Here is a 26,607-nt window from a genome sequence, read left to right on the forward strand (position 1 = left end):
GGCAGGGGAATTCCTGCCACACACAGGAACACCCACCTGCTGCTCTGGAAGGAATTGCAGCAAAGGGCCTTTTTTACCCTGGCTTCCCAGGTAAGTGCCATCCTGGAGGCTGGGAGACAACATCCTTAGTCTCTCAGCACCTCTGTTCAGAAGGAACTGAAATCCTGCTATGAAGGTGCAGCCTCAAGAGAACAGAATCCCTGCTTCCTCAGGGGCTATCTGTTCAGCCTGTCAGCAACCTTTACTGCCCTCGTTCCTCAAAGTCTTTGTCCTCCCATGTCTTAGGTCAAAATAATTGCAAGGGCCTGGGGAAAGGCCAATTACAAACACTTTTACTTGCTTTCTTTATCTGGATTCCTTGCTTCTCCTCACCATGCTGAATCTCAGCTACTTAGACTCCAAATTCTGAAGTCTATGCTTCATTCTTACGTTCTTTAAGTACATGTAAATTCACTTTCCAGAGCCTTTTTTTCTTTTGGTGGCCCCATTGTGGAAGAGGAGAGAGGGATTGGATTTTGTAAACTTCTGCTTAGTTTGCACAGATTTTCTGAATGATAGTTATTATCTCAATATTGAGAGAGTTATTTGCTTGTGCCATTGTATTTTTAAACTATTTCCATCACTGTGGAAATGGTATATATATGTATGTATATAGGTACATATATGTACATGTATACACACATATTTTTCCCTGATGCTAAAGATATCTAGGTCTTTGCTGTAGTGTGACTGTGGCTATCATTTTTGCAGAGGCAGCTCAGATCACTTGCACAAAAGCCTGTGAGAGAATGAACAATGCCGTCATAAGAGGGGTGGACCAGCAGGTGGCTGAGGGTGTGTTTGAAAGGGCTCAAAAGCAGATGCAACTCCAATTTCAGCTCCTGAAGGTAACCTGCATCCAAAACCAGGGGGTGCACTATGGTGTGGAAGAAGCAGGGACAGAAGCTGGAAGAAACAGTCATTATGTGGGTCCACATAGAGCTGGATGACTTCTGCCAAGTGTGCCTGACATGGCCAGGGGACAGGAGAGGAGGCCTGCCAGCGCTTGCCATTCTTGCATCACTGCAGTGTGTGCTGGAGTTGGGCTTTCTTCCGGGGCTGTGGCTTTAGAAACACAGTCTCTCCGTGTCTCCTTTGCCCTTCCTGACTAATGAGTCATCCACATTACAATCCTGGTGACACCTGGTCCTGTGTCTAGGACTGGAAATCTCTTAATCAGCTAGTTCATCTCGGCTCCCAGCAGCTCTGAGATGTGGGTAATATTACTGTTCGCATTTCATGGATAAGGAAACTAGGGCACAGAATGGTTTATCCACAGGTCCTTCAGCTAATGGCTGAGCTAGGATTTGGGACCAAGTGACCTTGCTTCTGGGTCCCAAGTATAACCAAAATCTCAAGACCAATTTTTTTAAAGCAGGAAATCCCTTATCGACATAAAATTTTAGTCATTCAGTAAATGTCAATAAATGATTATAGGTCAATCAGTGATGGTGTATCAATTTAGAATTCATTTTGTCTGCTTCAGGAGACAGTTTCTAACAGCTTCCTCTGAACTAATACTTCTGTCAGGTATGTTTGGACCATCTTGCCTTAACTCAGGATCTTGGGGCTTGCCTGCCCATCCCCCAAATGATATAAATATAAATTCCTTGTCAGAGTTGAAGCTACTGTTGACATGAGTCTCCAAATTTGTCTGCTCAGACCAGGCTGAGTTGATCATCTCATCTCTCCCAAACACTCAAGGAGCCTGACTTGCCGTTAGTTTAGAATACCTCTGAATCAGCATCCAGTAGCATCCCAAATCTGCCTCTGCCCAATCCCTTCCCCTACTCCCACCGCTGCAGCTTTGAAAAACATACTTTTCCTTAATACAAAGCATGTAATTTCCCTTGGAGGAAGCAAAGAGTTACTTCATTTCCCAGTAGCAGTCATTTACCTAATTACCACAATCCACAAGTACATGCAGAATATAGGCTTAACGCCACAGTGGTCGGTTCCATTGTAGTACATAAAATCGGAACTTCAGGTGCCCGAGAAAACAATTCCTTGAAAAAACAATTACTATACTGACCATGTGCAATCTATCTTAAACCACAGAGAAGTAGGAAGTTAACACTGGGCAAGACCAAAGAGACTTCCTAGTTGTAATTGGCTTGATTCATGCTAAGATGCAAGGGGTTTCACCCATCTTTGTTTTTACACTATTAGTGCCAATGTCAACATGATAAAAAAAAAAAGTCAAATGATAACTTACTCTTCTAAAAATTGTTTTGACCTAGCAGATTCCCTAAAGGAGCTTCAGAGCCCAAAATTTGAGCACTGCTGTCTTAGACAAGTCATTAATCAGGTTATTTAACTGAAAAGAGGTGGTAATAGTTCTACATACCCTGATGCTACTAAGGTTGTCAGGATGTTTAAGTAATATTTTAAAGTACTAAAGAAAATGGTAATTATAATAATATTTCTGGGCACGACAGAAGTAACACGGTTTAATGGCTTGTTTGTTGGGAGACTTGTGTTCTACTCCCTGTTAGGCCCAGAATTAAGGTGACCTTTGACAATTCCTTAACTTCTCTAAGATTTGATTCCTCATATTCAAAATGAGGGAGATGAACTGGATTATTTCAAAAGTTTTGACCCCTTTAAACAAATAAGATTATAAATGCTTTCCTCTTTGTTTTAATATCTTTATCTAAGTAAACTAAAAATGGATTCAGCCATGGAGGTGGATCTAGGTATTTTATTCCTTTTCATTTTAAACTTAGAAACAAATACAATTCTATTTCTGTTGGCATGGTTTTGCTTTTCCTATACAAGTTAGGGATGTGGAGGATCCTATCAGCCATAATACAGTCACAGGGTCCAGTTGCCTTAAACAACTACAAATGGACACAAATTATGGAACAGCAGTTTTCCTACATTGGATAATAGTCAGCAAAGGACAGTGAAAGAAGATAGACAAACAAGATGAGCCCTAGAGAGATTTTCTAGGCCATAGCACTGGGAGAGGGGAACCAAATAGAGCCTGGTGCTCTCCCTGAGATGAGCAGAATTCAAAATTTTGGGGAGCCATGGTGATTAGAATTCACAGGATAGTGTGCCATTGAGGAGAGAGCTGGACAGAGTGAAAGCTCCAGAGATATGAAGGAGTCACCCTTGAGTGTTTGATAAGTACATGCATGAGAGGAAACAACCATGGATGGGGAACAAACCACCCAAAGGAGCAGGCAGAGCAGTCCACACAGCTCATGTGGAACCACACAGCTCAGAGCAGCCCACACAAAGGCCTCTTTACACACACAACATCAAGGAGAGGGCCTCAGTAGAGGAGCCAAAATAGCTCTAGATGTAAGGCCATTGTTGACCCACCTAGTGAGGTTTAAAACATTTGGTGACAGTAGAACACAGACCAGGAGAGGAGAAATGGAAATATATTCTTGTAAGGGTTCAATAGTTGATACTTTATACCAGTTATAAAGTGAGTTAATATTACTCGAATAGACTGTGATAAGTTAAAGATGTATATTATAAGCCCTAGAGTTATAATTAAAAAATCAAATGATATATCTAACAAGTCAATGAAGGAGAGGAGATGCAATATTGGAAAAATACTCAATTCCCCAAAAAGTCATCAAAAGAGGACAAAAGTAATGAAAACCTAAAAGTACAAATAGAAAACAGCCAGATGATCTAAATTCTAAAGACACCAACTAAAAGGCAGAGATGATCAGGTTAGATAAAAAAGCAAGTCCCTTTTATTATATGTTATCTATAAGAAACCCACTTTAAGTAAAAAGATGTGGCTAGAGTAAAAGCCAAAGAATAGAAATGTATATATATATATATATATATACTTTGGAATATTAATCTGAAAATTAATATCAGTTGAGGGAGTTGTGGTTAGCAGCACATATAGGAATCCCCTTAATTTTTAATGTAAGGTTTATAAAATCTAAGTATCTTTTAAAAAATAAAAAATGTATATTTTAAAAAATATCACATGAAATAAGTTTCAGAATAAGAAGAATTACTAGGAGTAAAGAAGACCATTTTATAGTGAAAAAGTGGTTATATCATCAAGAGGACATAATCCTAAATAGTTACATACCAAATAACAATGTTTCAAAATACATGAAGCAAACATTGCTAAAACTAAATGTAAAGTTAGCCAGACTCATGTTGCAGTTGGAAACTTCAGCATCTCCATTTGATGATTAAAAGAACATTTCATGACTCTCAGGATGGGAGTTCAATATTTTCCTGTTTATTGTGTGAGGCACTGCCCACTGATATAACACAATATGACAAGATGAACATTTACATATTCCACAGACACCCCCCTGCAGGTGCACCGTATCTTTTATACCCCCCCACACACATCCAACACCCTATACCAGTAATTCCCCCTGCATATTTGCCAAAAGAACATTTCCAAAATTGTAGTTTAACCAGAGACCAGCAAATCTGCAGTTCACCTGCTCCTTCCCCTGTGTTCACTTGATTCAATGAGACTCCTCTCATGGTTGAAGGCAATCTCCTCTGTTAATTGTAAATATAATCACCCCTAGATGCAATTAACTGATAGCTTCCATCTTCAAAATACTCTAACAAACAGGCCAGTACTTGCTTGACTGCACAACAGCACAGCATAAGCTAGCCAAGTCCTCACATGAGCTGAACCACCACAGGCAGCTATGCACAGAAGGGGAGGCTGAGGCCCATGGTGGGAAGGAGGGACTTTTCCAAGATGCACAGTGGTTCCTTTCTTGGGATTACACTTTTGGCTTCAGAGGATTAGACCAGCATTCTGACTGCTTCACAGCAGGCTGCTCATGGTTCAACTCCTCCAAGAAGTTGGAGAATTAGAAAAAAATCATTTTTATCAACTGTCAAGAGTCCAATGGGGGAGGCAGAAGTCTGATCTGGATGCTTCTTCTCAACACTGTCCATTTTTCCCTCAGGAGCCCATGGACATTCCTGTCCATGAGCTGTAGAATGTCCTTCAGTATCCTCGTGGTCTGTACCCACCCATCACACATGCTATCCTCCAGACATATGAGATTTCCACATTCCTCCTTCCTCCCACTTCATCAACAATCACTCTATTACATCCCCAACCTGAGCCAGAGAATACTGGAGATTCGAGTCTGAGACTCATGGAGCAGGTGCACTTGCTTTTTTTCTCTATGTTGGGAGTCTCTCTGTGACCATTTTCTCTCCTGGTCTATGGATACATATATGCTCAACTGTCCTGGACCATCCTTCTTCACATTCATGTTTAGCTCTGTGCTCTCAGCACTTGGCCCCACATCTGGCACAGAGATGGTCTGAGGAATATTTCTTGACTGAACAGTTGGTGGAGCATTCTACTCACCATCAAGGATTAGAGAAAGTTGGTTTTCAAGTAATTGACATGTCACTGGGGAGGAAAGAAGGAGAGGTGAGCGAGGTGCAGCCCTAGACCCTACTGTCCAGGGACATCCAGGTTGAAGGGAGAATCCCAACCAAAATAGGGAATCATTACTCCTTTCCTGAAACATGGGGCTGGACGTGCAAGGAGCAGCACTGTCTCAGATTTGCAAGTGACTCTCCATGCCCAGGGTAGGTATGAGTGCTTTACAGTGTTGACATTTAAACTGGACCAGGGAGGGTGAGGAAGAGGTCAGCAGAAAGGAAGGAAAGTCACACTATGGGGGAGAAATGGCCTGAGCAAATGAGCCAGGTAGAAGACTGCAAGTCCTTTGTGTGGTGCGGGGGGAGGTTAGAAGGTGGTGTGTAGTGAGGGACATGCAGGGCTGGATCACTAAGGGCCTTAGGGAACACTGGCTCCCACTGCCCACAGGCTCCCTCCTCATCCTCATGCTGCAGAGCCTCCTTGCCTTGGTGCTCATGGACAGCATGGTACAGCCTGTTATCCACAGCCAGGGCCTGAACATGCTCCAAGCTACAGTGGCTCCCAGGCACTATGAGGTCCTATTCCCCATAAAATAGTTAGGAAGGAAGATATCTCTAGGGAACTTTCTACCACTTCTTTTTTTTTTTAATTTAATTTTATTTCCTTATTATCTTTTTTGAAGTTAATATGGAGCCAAGAGTGCCTACAACTGCAAGCAGGAGAATTACATCCATCATCTATGTGGAATCTAAGCCTCCTCTTGATACAGGTATGGAGTGGACATAACCTTCCCAGGTTCCACAGGATGGAGGAATAGAGTATGGACTAGAGTGGACTTACTGATATTGTACTATGGAACTAGTGTGATTAGTAATGGAAGAAATTGTAGCATTGATATGGAGAAAGTGTTCATGGTACCTGCTGAGGGTAGGGAGAGGGAAGAAGAAATATGATGTGGGGGCATTTTCAGGACTTGGAGTTGTGCTGGGTGGTACTAAAGGGACAGTTGCTGGACATTGTATGTAAACTACAGTGTAAACCATTATCCATGTGGTGCATCAGTGTCCAAAATGTATTCATTAAATGCGATGAATGTGCCACAATGATGAAAGAGGTTGTTGATGTGGGAGGAGTGGGGTGATGTGATGGGGATGGGGGTACATGGGGACCTCTTATATTTTTTTAATGTAATGTTTTAAAAAAATAAAAGTGCTAGGGTCAGTAGGACAGGTCAGCTGCGCTCTAAGACTTTGGGCAGGAGAGGAATGAAATCCAGATTGACCTCTTCACCTGTATCTGTGGGTGGTCAGCCCAAAGTCCCGAAGATTTTACCTGAAAGCTGTCTGCCTGAAGAATGGCATCTGTGCCTCCAGGTCTCTTGCAAGAACAGATCTGAGTGAAGCCACACTCAGCCTATTTATGACCAAATTGATCCTGTGTTTGGAGGTGTTTTCAGGTAAAGATCTTTCGTCTCATTCCTTTGTGAGCAAACATCTGAAGAACATTGTGCCAGAATCTCATCTTTAAGAATTTGTACTTTAGATCTGGAAGTGTAGAGAGGAGCTTGCAACTTGAGGAAAGCTTGGTGTTTGGCAAAACACAAAGGCCTGCTTTTTGGTTTATTTAAATATTTCCCACACTGACCTAGAGTAGAGAATGAGATGTTGCTTAATATTATGATTCCCATTATTTATGAAATATCTCAAACATGTAGCAGGGGATCAAATTTTTAGGGATCCGAGACCAGGTCAGGGTATTTTGGTTGGAGGGAGTAGAGTTAAGCGAACATGGCAGTCAGGCCCTTCTCTGAATGTGAAAAGGAAAAGTGGCCCAATGATGACTCTGTATGTGTTTGACAAACTGAATGCTAACAGAGGCAGCATGGGTTGGGGGTGTGTAACTTCTTTGTGTGTCCCCCCTTTTCCCTCCTCCCCTGACTTCCAGTCCCATTCCCCATTGACAGAAGCAGAATCTCTTAATCTGTACATGTAGCTCCTGTTCCCAATGTCCTTTCTCCTCCATCTCTGGGATTTCATGTGATCAGTCCCCTGCTGCTGCTCCATCCATTCTCCTACCTTTACTTGTGTCTTACTCAGCACCCACATTTTCTGCCCCTGCTTTTCTGACAGTTTCTAAGTATGCATCTTGTCCATTCTATGTATAGCCACCCAACCTCTCTTTAGAAATCTGTGGGATAAATTCCAAATTCCTTAGAGTGTCATTCAAGATATTTCTGCCTCTCTCCAGCTGCCTTTTCCAGTCTTTCCTGCCCTGTAGCCAGCCTGCCAGGAAAGAAAGAGCTACTGTGATGTGCCAAGCTCTCTGCTGAGCACTTTACAAGAATTATATCCTCAAATACTCCCAATAACCCCGTTAAGTGGCTTCTGTCTTTTTACATGAAAACATCTGAAATTGGGAGCAATTACACAAATTTTCCAATGTCGTACAGCTCATAAGTAGAGAACTAGATTTTAAAGGCCATGCTCTCTCCTCTGCAACATGCTACTTCTTACTCCTGGGATTCTTCTGAAAATTTGTTGATTGTATTATCCCCATGGTGAATAACTCTTCATTCTTTTCACTTCCCTAAATGTCACGTCTTTTAAAGTATAGATCGAGTTCCATCCTTTCAAGTAGAAACAAATAGGCAGTGCAAAGTTGATGAATTTTGAAGTTAGATAAAATGTGGCTCTGTCACTTATTAGCTGTGTGTCCTTGGACACATCAGTAATCCTCTCTGAACCTCAGTTTTCTCATCTGTAAACTGATAATCATTACATCAATGTCATATGTGTTTTTTTAGTCAAGGGCTTAGCACAGTCACACTGCCTGGCACATTATTAGCATTTGATAACTGTTAGATCTCATCTACCTTCTATTTGCTTAGAAATATATTCAAGACCACAAGGTTGTTTCTGATGGTTTTAATCCCACAGTAGCCACTAATGTCTCTTAACATTTTGCTCTGTTTTCTTCTGTTGGGTGGGAAGCCCTCTGGTTTAGGTCTGATGCCTCACATAGTTGTTTTTAAGCACTCACTATAGGGGAAAATGATGGAAATTGGGAGAAGAAGTGGTTGGAAATATGGTTGTGGAAAAACAGTTTCCTACGCCAGGAGATAAGTTCTTTATAAAATGAAGATGGTAGCCAGGATGGGTAGTGGCTTTCTCTTCAGAAGGATTTTGGAATTTGCCTATTTATCTTCCCTTATTATTCCCCAGGAGTTTGTGGGGTCTGGATGTTCTACTAGGAGAAGTTATGAAATCCAAGCCATACAGGAAGCAGATGTTGCTGAAGTGGTTGTGTTCCTGTCTACCATATTGGAGGTCCAGGGTTCAATTCCTGGGTCCTTCTGGTGAAGTCAAACTGACTCACACAGTGAACTAGCCCACACACAGTGCTGGCTTATGCAGGTGTGCTGGCCCATGCAAGAGTGCTGGCCCATGTGGAGAGGTGGTGCAGCAAGATGATGCAACAAAAAGAGATGCAGGGGAGAGACAATAAGAGATGAAGCAAACCAGGGAGCTGAGGTGGCACATGTGATTGAGCACCTCTCCCCCACTTCAGAAGGTCCCTGGATCAGTTGCCTGTCCTACCTAAAGAGAAGACAAGCAGGGAAGTCAATTTGGTTCAATGAATAGAGCATCCACCTACTATAAGGGAGGTCCAGGGTTCAAACCCGGGGCCTCCTGACCCTTGTGATGAGCTGGCCCATGCCCAATACTGATGCACACAAGGAGTGCCATGCCATGCAGGGGTGTCCCCCTCATAGGGGAGCCCCATGTGCAAGAAGTGCACCCATAAGTGGAGCCATGCAGTGCAAAAAAAATGCGCAGCCTCCCCAGGAGTGGTGCCACACACATGGAGAGCTGATACAGCAAGATGACACAATAAAAAGAGACACAGATAAATGGTGCCACTGAAAAGAATACAAGTGGACACAGAGGAACACACAGCAAATGGACACAGAAAGCAGACACTCGAAGGGGAGGGGAGAGAAATTTTAAAAAATAAATCTTTAAAAATAAGAGAAGACAATCAGACACAGAAAACACGCAGTGAATAGACACAGAGCACAGACAGTGAGTGCAAACAATGGGGTGGGGATAAATAAATAAATAAAGAAATAAGGAAATACAAGCCATAATGGGGTAGGGGAGAGGGAATGGCTGCTACAGAGGAGTGGGACATCCAGGGCAAGTTTGTTCCACTGGAAAGCAACTGACAATAAATCCTGAGACTGGAATCCTCAGAGAATCCTTAGTTTTAAAAATGTTCAGTCATTTAACATTTTCATTATTGTTTCCATCGCTGTTGTCACTGATATGAAGTATCATCCAAAGTAGTGAAGCTGGAAGAAGTTAAAGTATCAAGAATTTTGAGTCCCTAAAATTCCTGTCCATGGCTTACTTTCTTCCAGGCCCAGCCCAGCTTACATGGCAGCACTAGAGAAATAGCCTGTGTCCCCACCCAAAAGGGCCTGTTCCAGGACCATCCCATTCAAGGCTGCCCTGCATGTGCTTGAGATCAACTCAGCAAATATTTACCGAGTAATTCCTCAGTACCAGGTGCTGCAGGAAGCGGTTTTGTTTAAAAGAGTCTTACAACAAAGCTCTGGTCTGAAAAGCTTGCAGCCCAGCAGTGAAGACAGCCTGGAGGCAACCAGCCATGACCTAGGACAGGGGAATTCCTGCTACATGGGAACACCCACCTGCTGCTCTGGAAGGAATTGCAGCAAAGGGCCTTTTTTACCCTGGCTTCCCAGCTAAGTGCCATCCTGGGAGGCCAGGAGTTGCGCATCCTTCACCTCTCAGCACCTCTCTTCAGAAGGACCTGAAGTCCTGCTACGAAGGTGCAGCCCCCAGAGAATAGCGTCGCTGCTTCCTCAGGGGCTATCTGTCCACCCTCTCAGTGTCCTTTACTGCCCTCATTCCTCAAAGTCTTTGTCCTCCTCTGTCCTAGGTCAAAATAATTGCAAGGGCCTGGGAAAGGCCATTAACGAGCCCTTTTACTCTCTTTCTTTATCTAGATTCCTTGCTTCTCCTCTCCATGCTGAATCTCAGCTACTTAGACTCCAAAATCTATGGTCTAGTTTTCATTCTTACTTTCTTTAACTACATGCAAATTCACTTTCTAGAGCCTTTTTCTTTTGGTTGGCCCTGTTGTGGGAGGGGGGAGAGGGATTGGGCTTTGTAAACTTCTGCTTAATTCACATAGATTTTCTTTATGAGAGGAAGTATCTCAATATTGACTGTAATTTGCTTGTGTCATTGAATTTTTTTAAGGATTTATTTATATATGTCTCCCCTCTCCCCCCCACCCCGGTTGTCTGTTCTCTGTGTCTATTTGTTGCATCTTCTTTGTCCACTTCTGTTGTTGTCAGTGGCATGGGAATCTGTGTTTCTTTTTGTTGTTTCATCTTGTTGTGTCAGCTCTCTGTGTGCAGCGCCATTCCTGGGCAGGCTGCACTTTCTTTCAAGCTGAGTGCCTCTCCTTATGGGGCACACTCCTTGTGCATGGGGCTCTTCTACGTGGGGGACATCCCTTCATGGCACGTGTGCCATTGAATTTTTAAACTATTTCCTCATTGTGAAAATGATGTATATATATGTATATAAGTACATATATGTACATGTATACATACATATATTTTCCCTGATGCTAAAGATATCTAAGTCCTTGTTGTATTGTGACTGTGGCTATCATTTTTGCAAGAGGCAGCTCAGATCACATGCAAAAACACCTGTGAAAGAATGAACAATGCCATCAGAAGAGGGGTGGACCAGCAGGTAGCTGAGGGCGTGTTTGAAAGGGCTCAAGAATGGATGCAACTCCAATTTCAGCTCCTGAAGATAACCTGCATCCAAAACCAGGGGGTGCACTATGGCATGGAAGAAGCAAGGACTGAGGCTGGAAGAAATAGTCATTATGTGGGTTCATATAGAGCTGGATGACTTCTGCCAAGTGGGCCTGACATGCCCAGGGGGCAGGAGAGGAGGCCTGCCAGTGCTTGCCATTCTTGCATCACGGCAGTGCTTGCTGGAGTCGGGCTTTCTTCTGGGGCTGTGGCTTCAGAAACAAAGTCTCTCCATGTCTCCTGTGCTCGTCCTGTCTAAAGAGTCATCCATGTAACAATCCTGGTGACACCTGGTCCTGTGTCTAGGACTTGAACTCTCTTCATCAACTGGTTCACTTGGCCCCCAGCAGCTCTGAGATGTGGGTAATATTACTGTTCTCATTTCATGGATAAGGAAACTAAGGCACAGACAGGTGTATCCACAGGTCCTGGGGCTAATGGCTGAGCTAGGATTTGGGACCAGGTGACCTGGCTTCAGGGTCCCAACTATAACCATAATCTTAAGACCAATTTTTTTTAAGGAGAGAAATCCCTTATTGAAATAAAATTTTAGTCATTCAGAAGATGTCAATAAATAATTATAGGTCAATCTGTTATGGTGTGTAGATTTAGAATTCATTTTGTCTGCCTCAGGAGACAGTTCCTAACAACTTCCTCTGAACTAGTACTTCTGTCAGGTATGTTTGGACCATCTTGCCTCAGATCAGGAACTTGGGTCTTACCCGCCCATCCCCCAAATGATATAAATATAAATACCTCGTCAGAGTCAAAGTTACTATTGGCCTTCTCCTTGACCATGTGAGTCTCCAAGTTTGTCTGCTCAGTCCAGGCTGAGCTGACCATCTCGTCTCTCCCAAACCCCTAAGGAACCTGACTTCCTGCTAGTTTAGAATACCTCTGAACCAGCACCCAGTAACATCCCACACCTGCCTGTACCCAATCCCTTCCTCTACTCCCACCACTGCAGCTTTGAAAAACATATTTTCCCTTAATACAAAGTATGTAATTTCCTTGGAGGAAATAGAGATACTTCATTTCCCAATAGCAGTTTAGTTTCAGTGGTTTGACTTATTACCGCAAGCTACAAGTACATGCAGAAAATAGGCTGAGCTCTACAGTGGCCAGTCCCATTGGAGTACATAAAAATTAGAAAGTAAGGTGCCCAGGAAAACAATTCCTTTAAAAACAATTACTATATTGACCATTTGTAATCTTTCTTAAACCACAGAGGTGTAAGAAGTTAAAACTGGGCAAGATGATGGAGAATTCCTAGTTGTCATTGGCTTGATTCATGCTAAGAAGTGAGGGGTTTCACCCATCTTTACTTATACACTATTAGCGCAAATGTCAATACAGTAAAAAAAAAAAAAAAAGGCAAATGATAACTTAATATTCTAAAACTAGTTTTGACCTAGTAGATGCCCTAAAGGGACTTCAGAGCACAAAATTTGAGCACTACTCTCTTAGACAAATCATTCAAGCAGGTTATTTAACTGAGAAGTAGTGGTGATAGTTCAACCTACCCTGATGTCACTAAGGTTGTCAGGAAGTTTAAGTAATATTTGAAACTGCTAAAGAAAATGGTAATTATAATATTATTTCTGGAAAGGACCGAAGTAACATGGCTTAATGGCTTGTTTGTTGGGAGACTTGTGTTCAAGTCCCTGTTAGGCCCAGAATTAATATGACCTTTGACAATTCCTAAACATCTCTAAGATTTCATTCCTCATATCAAAATGAGGGAGAGAAACTAGATTACTTCAAATTTTTGACTTCTTTAAATGATAGAATTATAAGCCCTTCCTTCTTTGTTTTAAAATCTTTACCTAAGTAAGATCAAAATGGATTCAGCCATGGAGGTGGGTCTAAGTGTTTTATTATTTTTCATTTTAAACTTAGAAATAAATACAGTTCTAGTGCTGTTGGCATGGTTTGTGTTTCCTATTTCAAGTGAGGCATGTGGAGGATTCTGTTAGCCATAATAGAGTACCACAGGGTCCAGTAGCCTTAAACAAGTACAAATGGACACAATTTATGGAATAGCAGCTTTCCTACATTGGATAACAGCCAGCACAGGTCATGATCCCTGAAAGAAGATGACAAACAAGGTGAGCCCTAGAGAGATTTTCTAGGCCACAGCACAGAGATGTGGGACCCAAAAAGAGCCTGGTGCTCTCCATGAGTTGTGGAGAATTCAAAATTTTGGGGAGCAAAGGTGGTTAGCATTCACAAGATAGGGTGCCATAGAGGAGAGAGCTGGACAGAGGGAAAGCTCCAGAGATATGAAGTGGTCCTTGAGCCTTTGATAAGTACATGCAAGAGAACAAACCACTGTGGATGGGGAAAGAAACACCCAAAGGAGCAGGCAGAACAGTCCACACAGCTCATGTGGAGCCAGAAGCAGCCTGAGGGGAAAGGCCTCTATACACACACAACACCAAGGAGAGGACCTCAGTAGAGGAGTCAAAATAGCTCTAGGTGAAAGGTCATTGTGGACCCACCAGCAAGGTTTAAAATGTATGGTAACAGTAGAACACAGACCAGGAGGGGAGAAATGGAAGTATATTCTTGTAAGGGTTTAATACTTGATACTTTATACTAGTAGCAAAGTGAGTTAGTGTTACTTGACTAGACTGTGATAAAGATATATATTATAAGCCCTAGAGCTATCACTAAAAATCAAATGATATATGTAATAAGCCATTAAAGGAGAGAAAATGCAATATTAGAAAAGTACTCAACTCCCCAAAAATGTAATCAAATAGGAGAAAAGTAATGAAAACAAAAATGTACAAATAGAAAAGAGCCAGGTGGTCTAAATTCTAAAGACTCCAACTAAAAGGCAGAGATGATCGGATTAGATAAAAAAGCAAGTCCATTTTACTATATGTTATCTATAAGAAACCCACTTTAAACATAAAAATGTGAATAGAGTACAAGTCAAAGAATAGAAATATATATACTCTTGAATATTACCCTAAAAAGAATAGTTATATTAATATCAGAAGAGGGAGTTGTAGAGAAACAGAACATAGAGGAATCCCGTTATTTTTTAATTTAAGGTTTATATAATCCAAGTATCTTTTAAAAAATAAGAAATACATGTTTAAAAATATCAGAAGAAAAAAGTTTCAGAGTAAGGAGTATTACCAGGATTAAAGTAGACCATTTCACAGTGAAAAAGAAGTGATATCATCAAGAGGACATAATCCTAAATAGTTACATACCAAATAGCAATGTTTCAAGATACATGAAGCAAAAATTGCTAGAACTAAAAGTAAAATTCGCCAGACTCTCATTGCAGTTGGAAATTTCAGCATCTCCATTATCTCCATTTGATGATTCAAGGAACAAGTAGAAGAACCCAACACGGATATAGAACTTTACCTAATTGTGACTTGTAGGATACTCCTCTCAACCACAGCAGAATACACATTCTTTTCAAGCGTACTTGGAGTATTTAGCAAGATAGATCATATCCACCATAAAACAAGTCTCAATGGATTGAAAAGATGGAAAACATACAGAGTATGTTCACTGACCATAATGGAATTAAATTCAATACCAATAACATCAAGAAATCTGGGAAACCTCCAAATACCCAGAAACTAAACATCACACTTTGAAATAACCCATGGGCCAAGGGAGGACTACAGATTCATATCTTGCTGGATTTACTTCTCTCTCTTCCAAATTTTAGTTTTGCCTCAGTAAAATTGTATCAAAGCTGTCAGAAGCCAAGGAGTTAACTTTAGCCAATGCTTAGAGGGCTAGGCAGACTGGTTTTGGCAGTGGAGCTGTTTGTTAATTGCCTGAAGAATGCAGCAAAGACCTGTCTGCCAGAAAGGCACCACCCTGGCAGGGTGGAAGAGACTGGGGCAGAGTCTTAGGTCCTGGAAAGGGGCTTCTTATCTGGGTTAGAGACTTAAGGCTGATAGTGATATGATGTCGGGGAGAAGGTCAGAACTGAAATCAGGCAAAAAGGGCATTGGGCACAGAGCTCAAAACCCAAGGGTGGCATTCAGAGGATGACAGAAGGTTGAGGGAAAGGTCTGATGGTGCAGGAGGTTAGCCTGGGGGACAAGAGTCTTTCACTGTACCCCTTAGTCTATCCCAGCAGCCATGTCATGGTTTCTAATTCACAGCAGGAGAGAAATTAAATTGCTCAAAACCATGGAGTGGGCTCGGGTGTGCCATTACATACATTAGTTTTTGAAAATAAAACTTTAAATGATGGCTCAATAGTCTCATGTAGAGATGTACTATTATTTCTTTACCCATGATCTTAGTTTTGAACATTAAATGCTGTTCTGTTTCTCTCCATTGTAAACAACACCTTGAAAAATATGTTATACCTAAGTCTCCATCCTCATTTCCAATTTTTTGTTTTTGATCAATTTCTAAGAGTTCCATTACAGGGCCCAAATATAAGAGCATTTTTAAATCTCTTCAGAAAAGTTGTCCCCTTATTGGCAGGGAATGAGAATTCCTGTTTCACTGATCCCTTACCAACAATGGGCATAATTATTTTCTTTGGTGGGTTAATTGGACCTGATTTTTTAACTTAGTGCCTTGCATTTCTTGGGTTACTGTTGAAATTAATGAGGTAGAACACTTTCATGTATAGTTTAATTTCTTCTTAATGAATAGTCCTTACATGCCATTTCCCTAAGGTTCTCCATCACTTTCTTTTCAGCTTGGCCACATCTTAACTGAAAATAGCATCTTCAAGAGTTTCCATTTACAGTGGTCCACAGGAAGGTGGATTAAGATTCAGAACCTGCCTATGTCAGGGGACACCCTTCAGTCTTCCACAGTGACCCATTCAGGGGGAGGTCTAGAGCCAGGCAAAGGGTCTATCTACAGCAGGACCTCTCCGAGGCCCAGCCCCAGTGCAGGGCACACAGCAGAGGTGAGAAGGTGGGCTTCTCACCTGGACTCCTCCACCAGGGAGGCCTGTGAATTCAGGGGACATCTTCCAATCTGGGCCTCAGTGTCCTGGACTGCAAATTAGGGGGTGGGAAGGGGCCTGTGCGACCCAGACTAATCTGAAATTCAGGGACTATAAACAGTCCTGGTCACTGCTTTATGGGTGTGGACCTTTTAAAGCCTAACTCGGAACAGAACAATTTTCTCTGCAAAGCCCAGCAATGGCTCCCTATTTCATGGCAGTAAGAACCCAACCCTACAGCACTTGCCTCAGTGGCTGCCATGGCCCCATGCTGACCCTGGCAGGCTCACCCAGGCTCTCTGCTCTCCCCAGACCCACTTGGCAAACAGCCTCACCTCCCTCCAGGATCTGCTGAAATTCTACCTTCTTCAGGATACCTTTCTGTCCAACTTATTTATACTGTGGCTTGAACTCCCCATCCCTGCACTCAGATCCCTCTTTCTTTCCTCATTTTCCTTTTCTTCACAGTCCTCATTCCCTCGTAACGCATGATATTATGTTCTCATTTATTTTGCTTTTTCTTTATTGTCTGTCACTAAAACAAAAATGTAGGCTGGACAAGGGTGGGGCATCTCTCCTTTGTTCACTGCTGTCTCCCAAGCCTAGCACATAGTAGGAGATCACTGCATATTTCTTGAATGGATGGATGGGTTAACAAATGAATGAACAAATACATGGTTCCTTGAAATCTAAAAGTAGTAAAACAGGTATGAATGAATTTAGAATGACACCATTTTCCACATTTGCTAGTTTTCCCTCCCTCCCTTCCTGGCTGTTCAGTGGGGGAAGGGGCATAAGGACATCAGGAAAACTGGGCTGTTGAGATGAAATCACCAACTTTTAAAGTTCATGGGTTTGTGGTTTGACTTTTTCTTTCTTTTTCATTTCTAAGAGGAAAACAATGAGGTCTGATTTGGGGAATTTCAAGCCAGATTTGATCTGCATCCCCAGGATTTTTCTTCTTTGATCCTCCTCTCCTGAGTGTTTAGTAGAAGAGGAGCTGAGGCTGAGCAGGGGCAATGAGAGGAAGGAAGTGATGTGGACAGAGGTGGACAAAGGGAGGGAGACCACAAGCTTCACTGAATCAAAATCATTGCCACACGCTGGGAGTCTACTAAACTAAAACAGCCAAATGGTAGGCCCTGTGGGAGCCTCTACTCCCTTACAGGATTTCTCCTTTGAAGGTAGGGAGATGGGGAGAAGGAAGGCTGCAGGAGCTGTGCTTTCTTGTTTGAGGCTGGCCTTGGGGAGCAGCTGGATCTTGACAATCACCAGGTATTCCTGGGGACAGAAGGGAGGACAGGAACTAGATGAGGCCTGAGTGGACTTGTTGGGAGGACAGGGCAGAGGCTGAGTCTTTGCTCACATGGGGCCCCCTCCTCACTTCCACTCCCATCCATGTCCCAATGTCTACTCAGAATCAGGTTCATATAGCACCTCCTCCAGAAAATTGACCTTGGTGTCACCCCCATACTCCTACTCTCCATTCCAACAGGTCTCCCCAGTCTCTGAGACTGAGGCTCTCCCCATAAATCTAAAAGAAGGATGGAGCCAGGGAATGTCCTGCCCAGGTGGGTCTCTCATTTCCACCACACCCACCCACATAAGAAGTAACACGGCTGCCCACCTTCCTCCACTTTTGAAAGTGGATCAGTCTCCCTTTTAGGGTAGACAATATCCCTCAGAAAGGGTCCCCTAGTTACTTACTAGCCATCCCCATTCCCTCTTCCTGAACTACCATGAGGGCCCCGCAGTGGGCAGGACCTGTGCAGGATTCTGGGCCCCAGAGGAGGGGGACCTGGGGGAGAGGCTGAGGGACCTCCAAACCCAACCCTCTCTGATGACAGTGGAGAGACAATCAGCCATAATGGACTACTCGGTCACTTGTGGGTTGCCTGACCTAGGATGGGCCCTACTTCACTCTCCCTCATGGTCTTGCCTGAGGAGAAGCTGCACCCCGCTCAGCCCACACCTCACACACTTTAACAGCCAGGTGACTCTGCTGCCTCAGCAGAAGACCCAAACTACAGGCTTATTCTCAGCCTCCACATACTAGTCTGAAAGAAGGCCAATGCACCCCTGCTCCCAGGGCAGCTGTGAGGCTCTCAGGAGATGTGGTGTGTCCACTGCTGAGAGCTCAGGGCTTGGGGAGGGGGCTCTCCTCCCAAAGTTCAGGCAGTTCAAGAAACCAGTTTTGGGCACCTTAAATAATGCTGCCCAGGCACATTCATCCTTTATAATCCCTGAAACAGACTCAACTCTTTCTCCAGTTTTCCAAAAGGCAAACAAAACAGCACAGACTATTCAAATCACATGACCAAGGTCTCTTTGTTAATGAAAAGAATTTAAAAAATAACTTGATATATTCACAGCTCATAAAACTGTACCCATATTCTATTTTTTACCTTGAGCTTTGATATAGGCCTTCTCTGCCTTTGCTACAAAATTATTACAGTAGTATTGTCAACTATAGTCTATGAGTGACATTAGTTATATTTTCCCCATGTATCACTATATTCTTAATACTTTGTAGTAGAGTAACATTCTTGTATTTGTATTATTAACCACAATTCTCATCTACAACTGAAATCATTATATTATACAGTCCCTAGGTTATCCTCCAGCAGTCTTTCAGTTAACATTAACCTCCAGAGATGACCCCTTTCAGTCACAACATTTATAAACCTGCAGTGTTAGTTATACTCATTTTAATGTTTTACCATCAACTCTACCTCAGTCCACATATTTACAATCCCCCTTATTAAACATTCTACATACATTTAGCATCAGATGACCACCTGAATGTCCCTCAAATACTTTTCTTGCGCCTCCATGCCAAAGAGGGTCACCACTAAGTAGCCAGCTGTCCAAGCAAGAAACCTGGGAACATCGTATTTTCTCCTCTGTACTCTTACTCCCAAATCCAGCCAGTCATTTGTTCTGCAGATTTCACCACCAGAATCCCTCCCTGGTCTATCTTCCTCAGTTCATGTCCACTACCACTTCCCAGTATTGGCCTCATCCTCACTCTTGTGGACCTCTGTGCTCAGTTCCTAGCTATTCTCCTTAATTCCAGTCTTGCCTACTGAGATTCATCCACACCAGGCACCTGAATTATCTGTTAATCTGCACAGCTCAACAGGTACCCCTGCCTCATTTACCATCACTCACTTTGAAGTTTCTTAGTGATATAAACTCATTTGTCTTTACCTTTCCCCATTTTTGCTCAAGGTCTTTTTTCTAGTTGCATTGTTAATTGGTGCTTGGTAGTGATCCATTGGTGCCAGGGAGGCTCACCCCCAGGAGTCATGTCCCACCTTGAGGGAAAGTAGTGTATTTGTATCCTGAGTTTGGCTTAAAGAGAGGCCACATTTGAGCAACAAAGAGGCCCTCAGGAGGTAACTTTTAGACAATAACACTACACTGAGTTTCAATTTCACAAGAAAAGGTTCTTTAGTACAATCTTCAGTATCAAAGGTCAGACACAGTAGTCCATCCTCTTTAACCAAGCACCACCCCTGTCTCAGGGGGTCTTACTGTCTCATTAGAGAATGTAGCAGTATTTCCCAGTGTGTCAATTGGATGTTCTTTCAGTTATTGTTTAGATCTCCACAGACTGTGATAATGCCCCTTGAACACCTGAATACATTCAAATGCCTTAATACCATGCTTCAGGTGAACCCCCTCACATGCATTCCACCATCACTCCCCTACCACAGCTGTGATCCTTTTGTGATCCAAAACCTGTCCAAAGATGAAGCCAAGAAAATAACTAAATAAAAGGAATAAGAAAATGAAATAATAACGAGAGTTTTAGAAATGACACAAAATCCAAAATTTGTTTAAAAAATAAAAAGAAATTTAAATAATAAAAAATATATATTTTTAGACATTCTGTCTTTCAGCCCTGTAAGATTTGTTGTCTTATATGTACAGTCACATTTTCTTCCATGTAGTCCCTCAGTGACTTTTTACTTTTTCACTTTATCTTGAAAGAACATTTAGCTACAGAAAAGTCATATATAGAATATAGGGGATTCTTATACACCCAACGCCCTTCCCATTTTCCCTTCCCCCCATTATAACATTTTAGATGTAGATGGTTTATTTTTTACAATGATGTACAAATATTGAAGCATTGCTTTTAACCATGGCCCATGGTTTACATTAAGATTTACATTTTGGACTGTACACTTTTATGAATTTTGATGAAATTCGTAAAGTACAATGTAAACCACTATCCATGTGGTGCATCAGTGCTCCAAACTGTATTCACCAAATGCAATGATGTGCCATGATGATGAAAGAGGTTGTTGATGTGGGAGGAGTGGGGTGAGTGGAGTGGGGGGTATAATGAGACCTCATATTTTTTTAATGTATCATTTAAAAAAAACAAGAAGGAAAATTAATTAATTAATTAAATGGCCTGTATCCATTATTGCAAGATCATGTAGAACAATTCCAATACTGCAATAGTGCCCTATGAAGACTCTATTCTAGGCTTCCCTCCATCTCTCCTCAGGCATTATGGTAACCACTAAGTCTCACTTTTTGAAGAACAAATTTCATCATTACTTGCAATAATATTGAGGGCTTGAAATATTGGTCTCTCTTTTAGTAGCCACTGCCTATGTTCTCAGGGGACTCTTGCCCCTCTATTTGGGAACTTTGCATGACTATCCAGGATGGGAATTCAATATTTTCCAGTTTATTGTCTGGGGAGCTGCCCAATGGTACAACACAGTATGACAAGATGAACACTTACATATTCCATAGAAACCTCCCCCAGGTGCACCCTGTCTTATATGCACCCCCACATCCAACACCCTATACCAGTAATTCTCCCCTGAATATTTGCCAACACATTCCCAACATTGTAGTTTAAACCACAGACCATCAAATCCCCAGAGTTCACCTGCTCCTCCCCCTGTGTTCAACTGATTAGATGGGACTCCTCGCATGGTTGAAGGCAATCTCCTCAGTTATTTGTGGATGTAACCAGCACTAGATGCAATCAAGTGATAGCTTAATTACACAAAATACTCTAACAAGCAGGCCAGTGCTTGCTTGACTGCACAACAGCACAGCATAAGCTAGCTAAGTCCTCACATGGGCTGAACCACCACAGGCACCTATGCACAGAAGGGGAGACTGAGGCCCAGGGTGGGAAGGAGGGCCTTGTCCAAGATCCACAGTGGCTCCTCTCTTGGGAATGCACTTGTGGCTTCAGAGGGTCTAGCCAGCATTCTGTCAGCATCACAGCAGGGTGCTCATGGTTGGACTCTTCCAGAAGTGGGCAAATTAGAGAAAATTCATTTCATAGAACTGTCAAGGGTCCCACAGGGGAAAGCAGGAACCCAGCCTGGATGCTTCTGTGCAACACTGTCCACTTTTCCCTTGGGAGACAAGGTGAGTGCCTGTGAGCCTTAGAGCAGCTTTCAGTGTCCTCATGGCCTGTTCCTGCACAGCACACATGCCATCCTCAAGGCATATGTGATTTCCACATTCCTCCTTCCTCCCATTCATCAACAATCATTCTATTACATCCCCAACCTGAGCCAGAGGAAACTGGAGATTCAAGTCTGAGACTCACGGAGCATGTGCCCTGGCCCTTTTCCTCTATGTTGTGAGTCCCTGTGTAACACTTTCTCTGCTAGTCTAAGGATAAATATATGTTCATCTGTCCTGGACCATCCATGGATTGCTCCTTCTTGACCTTCATGTTGAGCTCTGTGTTCTCAGCACCTGACACCACATCTGGCACAGAGCTGGTCTGAGGAATATTTCTTGACTGAACAATTATTGGATCATTCTACTTACCATTAAGGGTAAGGGAAAGTTGGCTTTCGACTAGTTGACATGCCAGTGGAGAGGAAAGGAGGAGAGGTGAGCCAGGGGCAGCCCTAGTCCCTACTGTCCAGGGACATCCAGGTTGGAGGGAGAACCCCACAGTGAAATAGGAAATCTTTACTTCTGTCCTGAACCATGGGACTGTGCATGCTAAGAGCAGCACTGACTCAGAGGTGCAAGTGACTCTCCGTGCCCAGGGCTGGTACAAGTGCTTTACAGAGGAGTTGTAATTTGACCTGGAGCAGTGAGGGTGAGAAGTTCAGGAGGCAGGAAGGGGAGGTCATGCCAGTTGGGAGAAATGGCATGTGCAAATGTGCCAGGCAGGAGACTGCAAGTCCTTTGTGTGGTGTGGTGGGAAGTTACAGGGTGGTCTGCAGGTAGGGGCATGCAGGGCTGGATCACTAAGGGCCTTAGTGAGCACTGGCTCCTCCTGCCAACAGGCTCCCTCCTCATCCTCAGGCTGCAGAGCCTCCTTGCCCTGGTGCTCATGGACAGCCTGGTACAGCCCGTCATCCACAGTCAGGACCTGGGCATGCTCCAAGCTATGGTGGCTCCCAGGCACTATGAGCTCCAAGTCCCCATACATTGATGGGAAGGAATATCTCTCTAGAAATCTTTCTACTCTTCTTTTAAACATAATAGACTTTTCAGCTTTAGAAAAAAATAGAGAGAATACATTCCTACACATGTGGCTTCTCCTTGCAAGAAATAGACCAATATTGATGCAATTTTTGTAACCAAAACCCATAGTTCACATGAGGGTTCACTCTTTGTGTGAACAGTCACGGGTTTTGACAAATGGATCATGCCCTGTATCCAGCAATCCATGATCCTACAGAATAATTGTACTGCCCTAATAATGCACTGTGCTCCCCCAGTCATCCCACCCAACCAGCCCCCCAAAACCACAGGAACCACTGATCTCTTTACTGTCTCTACAGTTCTGCTTTTTCCACAAGGTCACATAGTTGGAATCTCACAGAACTGAGCCTTTGCACACTAACTACTTGCATTTAGCAACAGGCCTTGAAGGTTCCTCCATAATTTTTGTGGCTTGATACCTCATTTCTTTTGTGTGTGTGTATGTGTCTTTATTTATTTTTTTTAATATTACTTTCAAAAAATATGAGGTCCCCATATACCCCCCACCCCTCTCACCCCCCTCCTTCCCCCATAGCAACAATCTTTTTAATGCTGAAATACATGCCATTGTAGGGCTGTGTAGTTTGCTTTTCCATTTACTATGATTGGGCATCTTGGTCACTTCCACTTTTTGTCAGTAATAAATAAAGCCACTGTAAACATTCCTGTGCAGGTTTTGTCATGGACATGATTTTCAACTCTTTGAGGAAATAGCTTGGAGTGTGAATGCTGGGTCCCATGGTAAACCTCTACCCAGCTTCATAAGAAACTTCCAAACTGTATTCCAAAGTGACTGAACCATTTTGCATCCCTACCAGCAACGAATGATTACTCATGTATCACCACATCATCACAAGCATTTGTTGTTGGAGTTCTGGATTTCACCCCATCGCCTGGAGTATAGATTGGAATCAAACGGCTTTAATCTGCAATCCCTTAGTGATTTATGATGTTAAACATCTTTTCTTACACATTTACCATCTACATACCTTCTTTGTTGAAGGTTCTGTTTAGTTTTTGCTGTTTTCTAATTTCTATGTTTTCCTATTATTGAGTTTTAAGGGTTCTTTGGATATTTTGGTCTTTGGAGCTATTTATACGTCTGTATCAAATATTTCAGTAAAGACAAGGGTCCCACATGGCAACATCTGGCACTGCAGTCATGTCAGATGAAGCAATCCCAGAGCAATGCTGGGAAGGTAAAGCCTTGTCTGACATACTCTCTGGATTTTGGGGTTCAGTGCACAGGTTGGCATGCTCTCTGTGGAACACTATCACACCAACTCTGTGCTAGTCAGCTTTTGTCACATCCTGATGAAAGGCCACAGAGAGGAACCTGAGTGGGACATCACACACTGGTGCCTAAATTAATCAGCAGATATTTTTTCATGTTTGATGCTACACTGGGATTGGACAGCAGGGACACTGACGTGGCCGAGGTACACTAACTTTGTGTCCCTGCTCTCCCACACCTGTGCTGGGGAACCCTCCTCCCCATGAGCTCAGGAGAATGAGCACCCAGACAGGCAGGCCATGGGAGCCTCCAGACCATGTGTCCTTGTCCTGGTAACTGGCTGCTCCCATCTGCTGGCCGAGTCCTCCCTCGCCATTTGCCTGAGTCCCAGCTGCTGGAACAGACCCTATGCCAGGCACCCTCCTAGTGGAGCTCAGCACAAGCTCTCCATCCATGGCATCACCTCTAGCTCCCTTCAGGCTCCTGAATGTCCAGCCCCAGCTCACATTCCATGGGTAGGCACCCTCATCTCCTGGAAGCCCACCCAGTAGCCTGTTGTCAGAGTGTGGGCACACCACCAATCTGGGCTGTCTTCATCACTGTCCTGGAATGCAGCAGATGCCCAGCTCTGTGGGTCAATCTCACATCCCTGGGGACCCCTCATGTCCCCAGACAACCCTGTCCAGGTCCTCCTGCCACACCAAAGTCTTTCTGGGTAGCTCTGACCACAGCCTCTTTGATTGGGCAGAGGCTCACTGTGTTACCCTGGTCTCTCTGTACTGACATATTCTGGGACCCCGTGTCTCTGCAAGGCCCAGGATGAGGAGGCTTTTGCTGCAGATACTAATCAACTACCCAGACTCATCGAGCCCAGCACATCCACAGAGGGTCACAGGTCCAAATCTCCCTGGGTTTTGCTGATGAGCCTGGAGACCTGACTCTGACCCCTGAGAAGGGCTCCTTGACCAGGCCAGGCTCTGGCCTGAGAGAAGGACCATGCTCAAGAGTAGCTTTCCCTGCCATGTGAGGAGCAGTAGCATGGGAGGTTCAGGTGGCAAGCAGCGCATGTCCCTCAGGATACAGCTTACCTGGTGGAGTGTCAGGATGGTTTCACAGCCCTGGGGAAAACAAAATAAACTCAAGAAATGCCCTGTACTCTCCATGGTGTGAAGGCAGCCTTGGGGACTGAAATGTTAAGAAGCACTTGGTCTGGCTACCAGATAGAGCTTTCTGTCACTGAGGAAGGTTGTCATTGTAATGCCTGATCTCTTAAATGTTAGGACAGATTTTCCCCTGAAAGTAATTGTGGGCTTCCTTCAACAAGATCCTCCTTACTGCTCCTTTTAAAGTCTCAGGGCTGGTAGGAGAGGAGTAATCTGTGATCCTGGCCACCAACTTCGGAGGACAAAAAGGCATGAACCAAGCCATATCTCCCCATGGCCAATGGTCAGACTGGGCTGGGTGTGAGCACGAAGCAGCAGCACAGGTTCTCGGGGATGAGGCAGGCTCGGTGGGATAGTGGCCTCCAGAGGGAAGCCAGGATGGGTGGGAGCACATTCCAGGTGGGGAGCTACAGGAGCACAGTGATGTGAACAAGGGGGCCCAGGAGAGGACTGAGGGGTGAGAGCCATCTGGTGTCAGGGTGCAGGGCCTGGGGTTGGTTAGCAGGACCCAGCTGCCAGGCCCTGAGGCCTAGGATTTGCCTTTTATGTAGAGAGCCCAACACTTACCAAATGCTTTTTTTTTTTTTTTTTGGCAGGTTCCTGGGATTGAAACCAGGACCTCTTCATGGGAATCAGGTGGTCACCCACTGAGCTACACTCACTCAATGTCTGACTTTTAAAAATCCCTCGAGCAGCCCATGAAAGGGCCCCGGATGCCAAGAGGAGGGCAAAGGTAAGACTGTGCCCACTTCAGCCATCGCAGAGCATTGAAATTCCAGCATCTTTATTGAGCACTGATGGTAAACTAGTCCTTTCTTAACCATTGTAATCCTGCCTTTATAAAGTTAGAAAACTGGTGCTCAGAGTGTTCAAACCCTCAACATACCATTTTTTAGTAGTGAGACCTTGGTCTAGTTCCTTTATCTCTCTGTACTTCAGCTTCTTTATTTATATTAAAATAGGGCAATACACTCTGGCTTTCAAATTGTTTTGAGGATGAAGGAAGTTCAAGCACTCTAAAGTTAGTGCCTGATGTATCCTAAACTCTCAATAAGTATCAGTGATTGGTATCTGTATTGTGATATTTTGTGATGACTTGTGCAGTGTCTGCCTGCCCATCTCTAAGCTGTCAGCTCCATGGAGAAAGAACCTTCTCCAATTTTTCTCCCCATCTCTGGGCTGTAACATGGTGGGCCCCTGGAAGGAAAAAAGAAATGAGGCAATGATGGATGAGTTGCTTAGCCATAACTTCACTTACTGATAACAATCATGGTGGAGGGGCCAATAGACCTGAAGTCAGAAGCACTTGGTTCTAGTCCCTTCCCTACCACTATCTTGGATCGATTTAATCTAAACAAGATCTAAGGCTACCACTGCCACCAAGCCTCCGCATTTGCCTTCAGCCAAGACTGACCAAGCTCCAGCTCCATGTACGCGCCACTGCCTGGATGCAGGATGGCTTCTGAAGACCTGGCCCTGCCACCATCAGTGGCCTCACTTGGTGTTCTTGCAGCA

At 43.6% G+C, this 26,607-nt stretch overlaps 1 protein-coding gene across 1 annotated transcript in view; it reads left to right on the top strand.

Moving 5' to 3' along the window:
* Positions 1-6,077: 6,077 nt before the first annotated feature.
* LOC131275544 (ral guanine nucleotide dissociation stimulator-like) overlaps positions 6,078-26,607 on the top strand; it is a 28,776-nt gene continuing 8,246 nt past the window's right edge. Inside the window, exons 1-2 of the mRNA XM_071211472.1 lie at positions 6,078-6,164; positions 25,689-25,825. Of these exons, the coding sequence (XP_071067573.1) occupies positions 25,791-25,825 (35 nt within the window). The 5' untranslated portion in view covers positions 6,078-6,164; positions 25,689-25,790. The remainder of the gene's footprint in view (positions 6,165-25,688; positions 25,826-26,607) is intronic.

Source organism: Dasypus novemcinctus, chromosome 23 (assembly GCF_030445035.2).
Source record: "Dasypus novemcinctus isolate mDasNov1 chromosome 23, mDasNov1.1.hap2, whole genome shotgun sequence".
In the NCBI taxonomy this organism is placed as follows: Eukaryota; Metazoa; Chordata; class Mammalia; order Cingulata; family Dasypodidae; genus Dasypus; species Dasypus novemcinctus.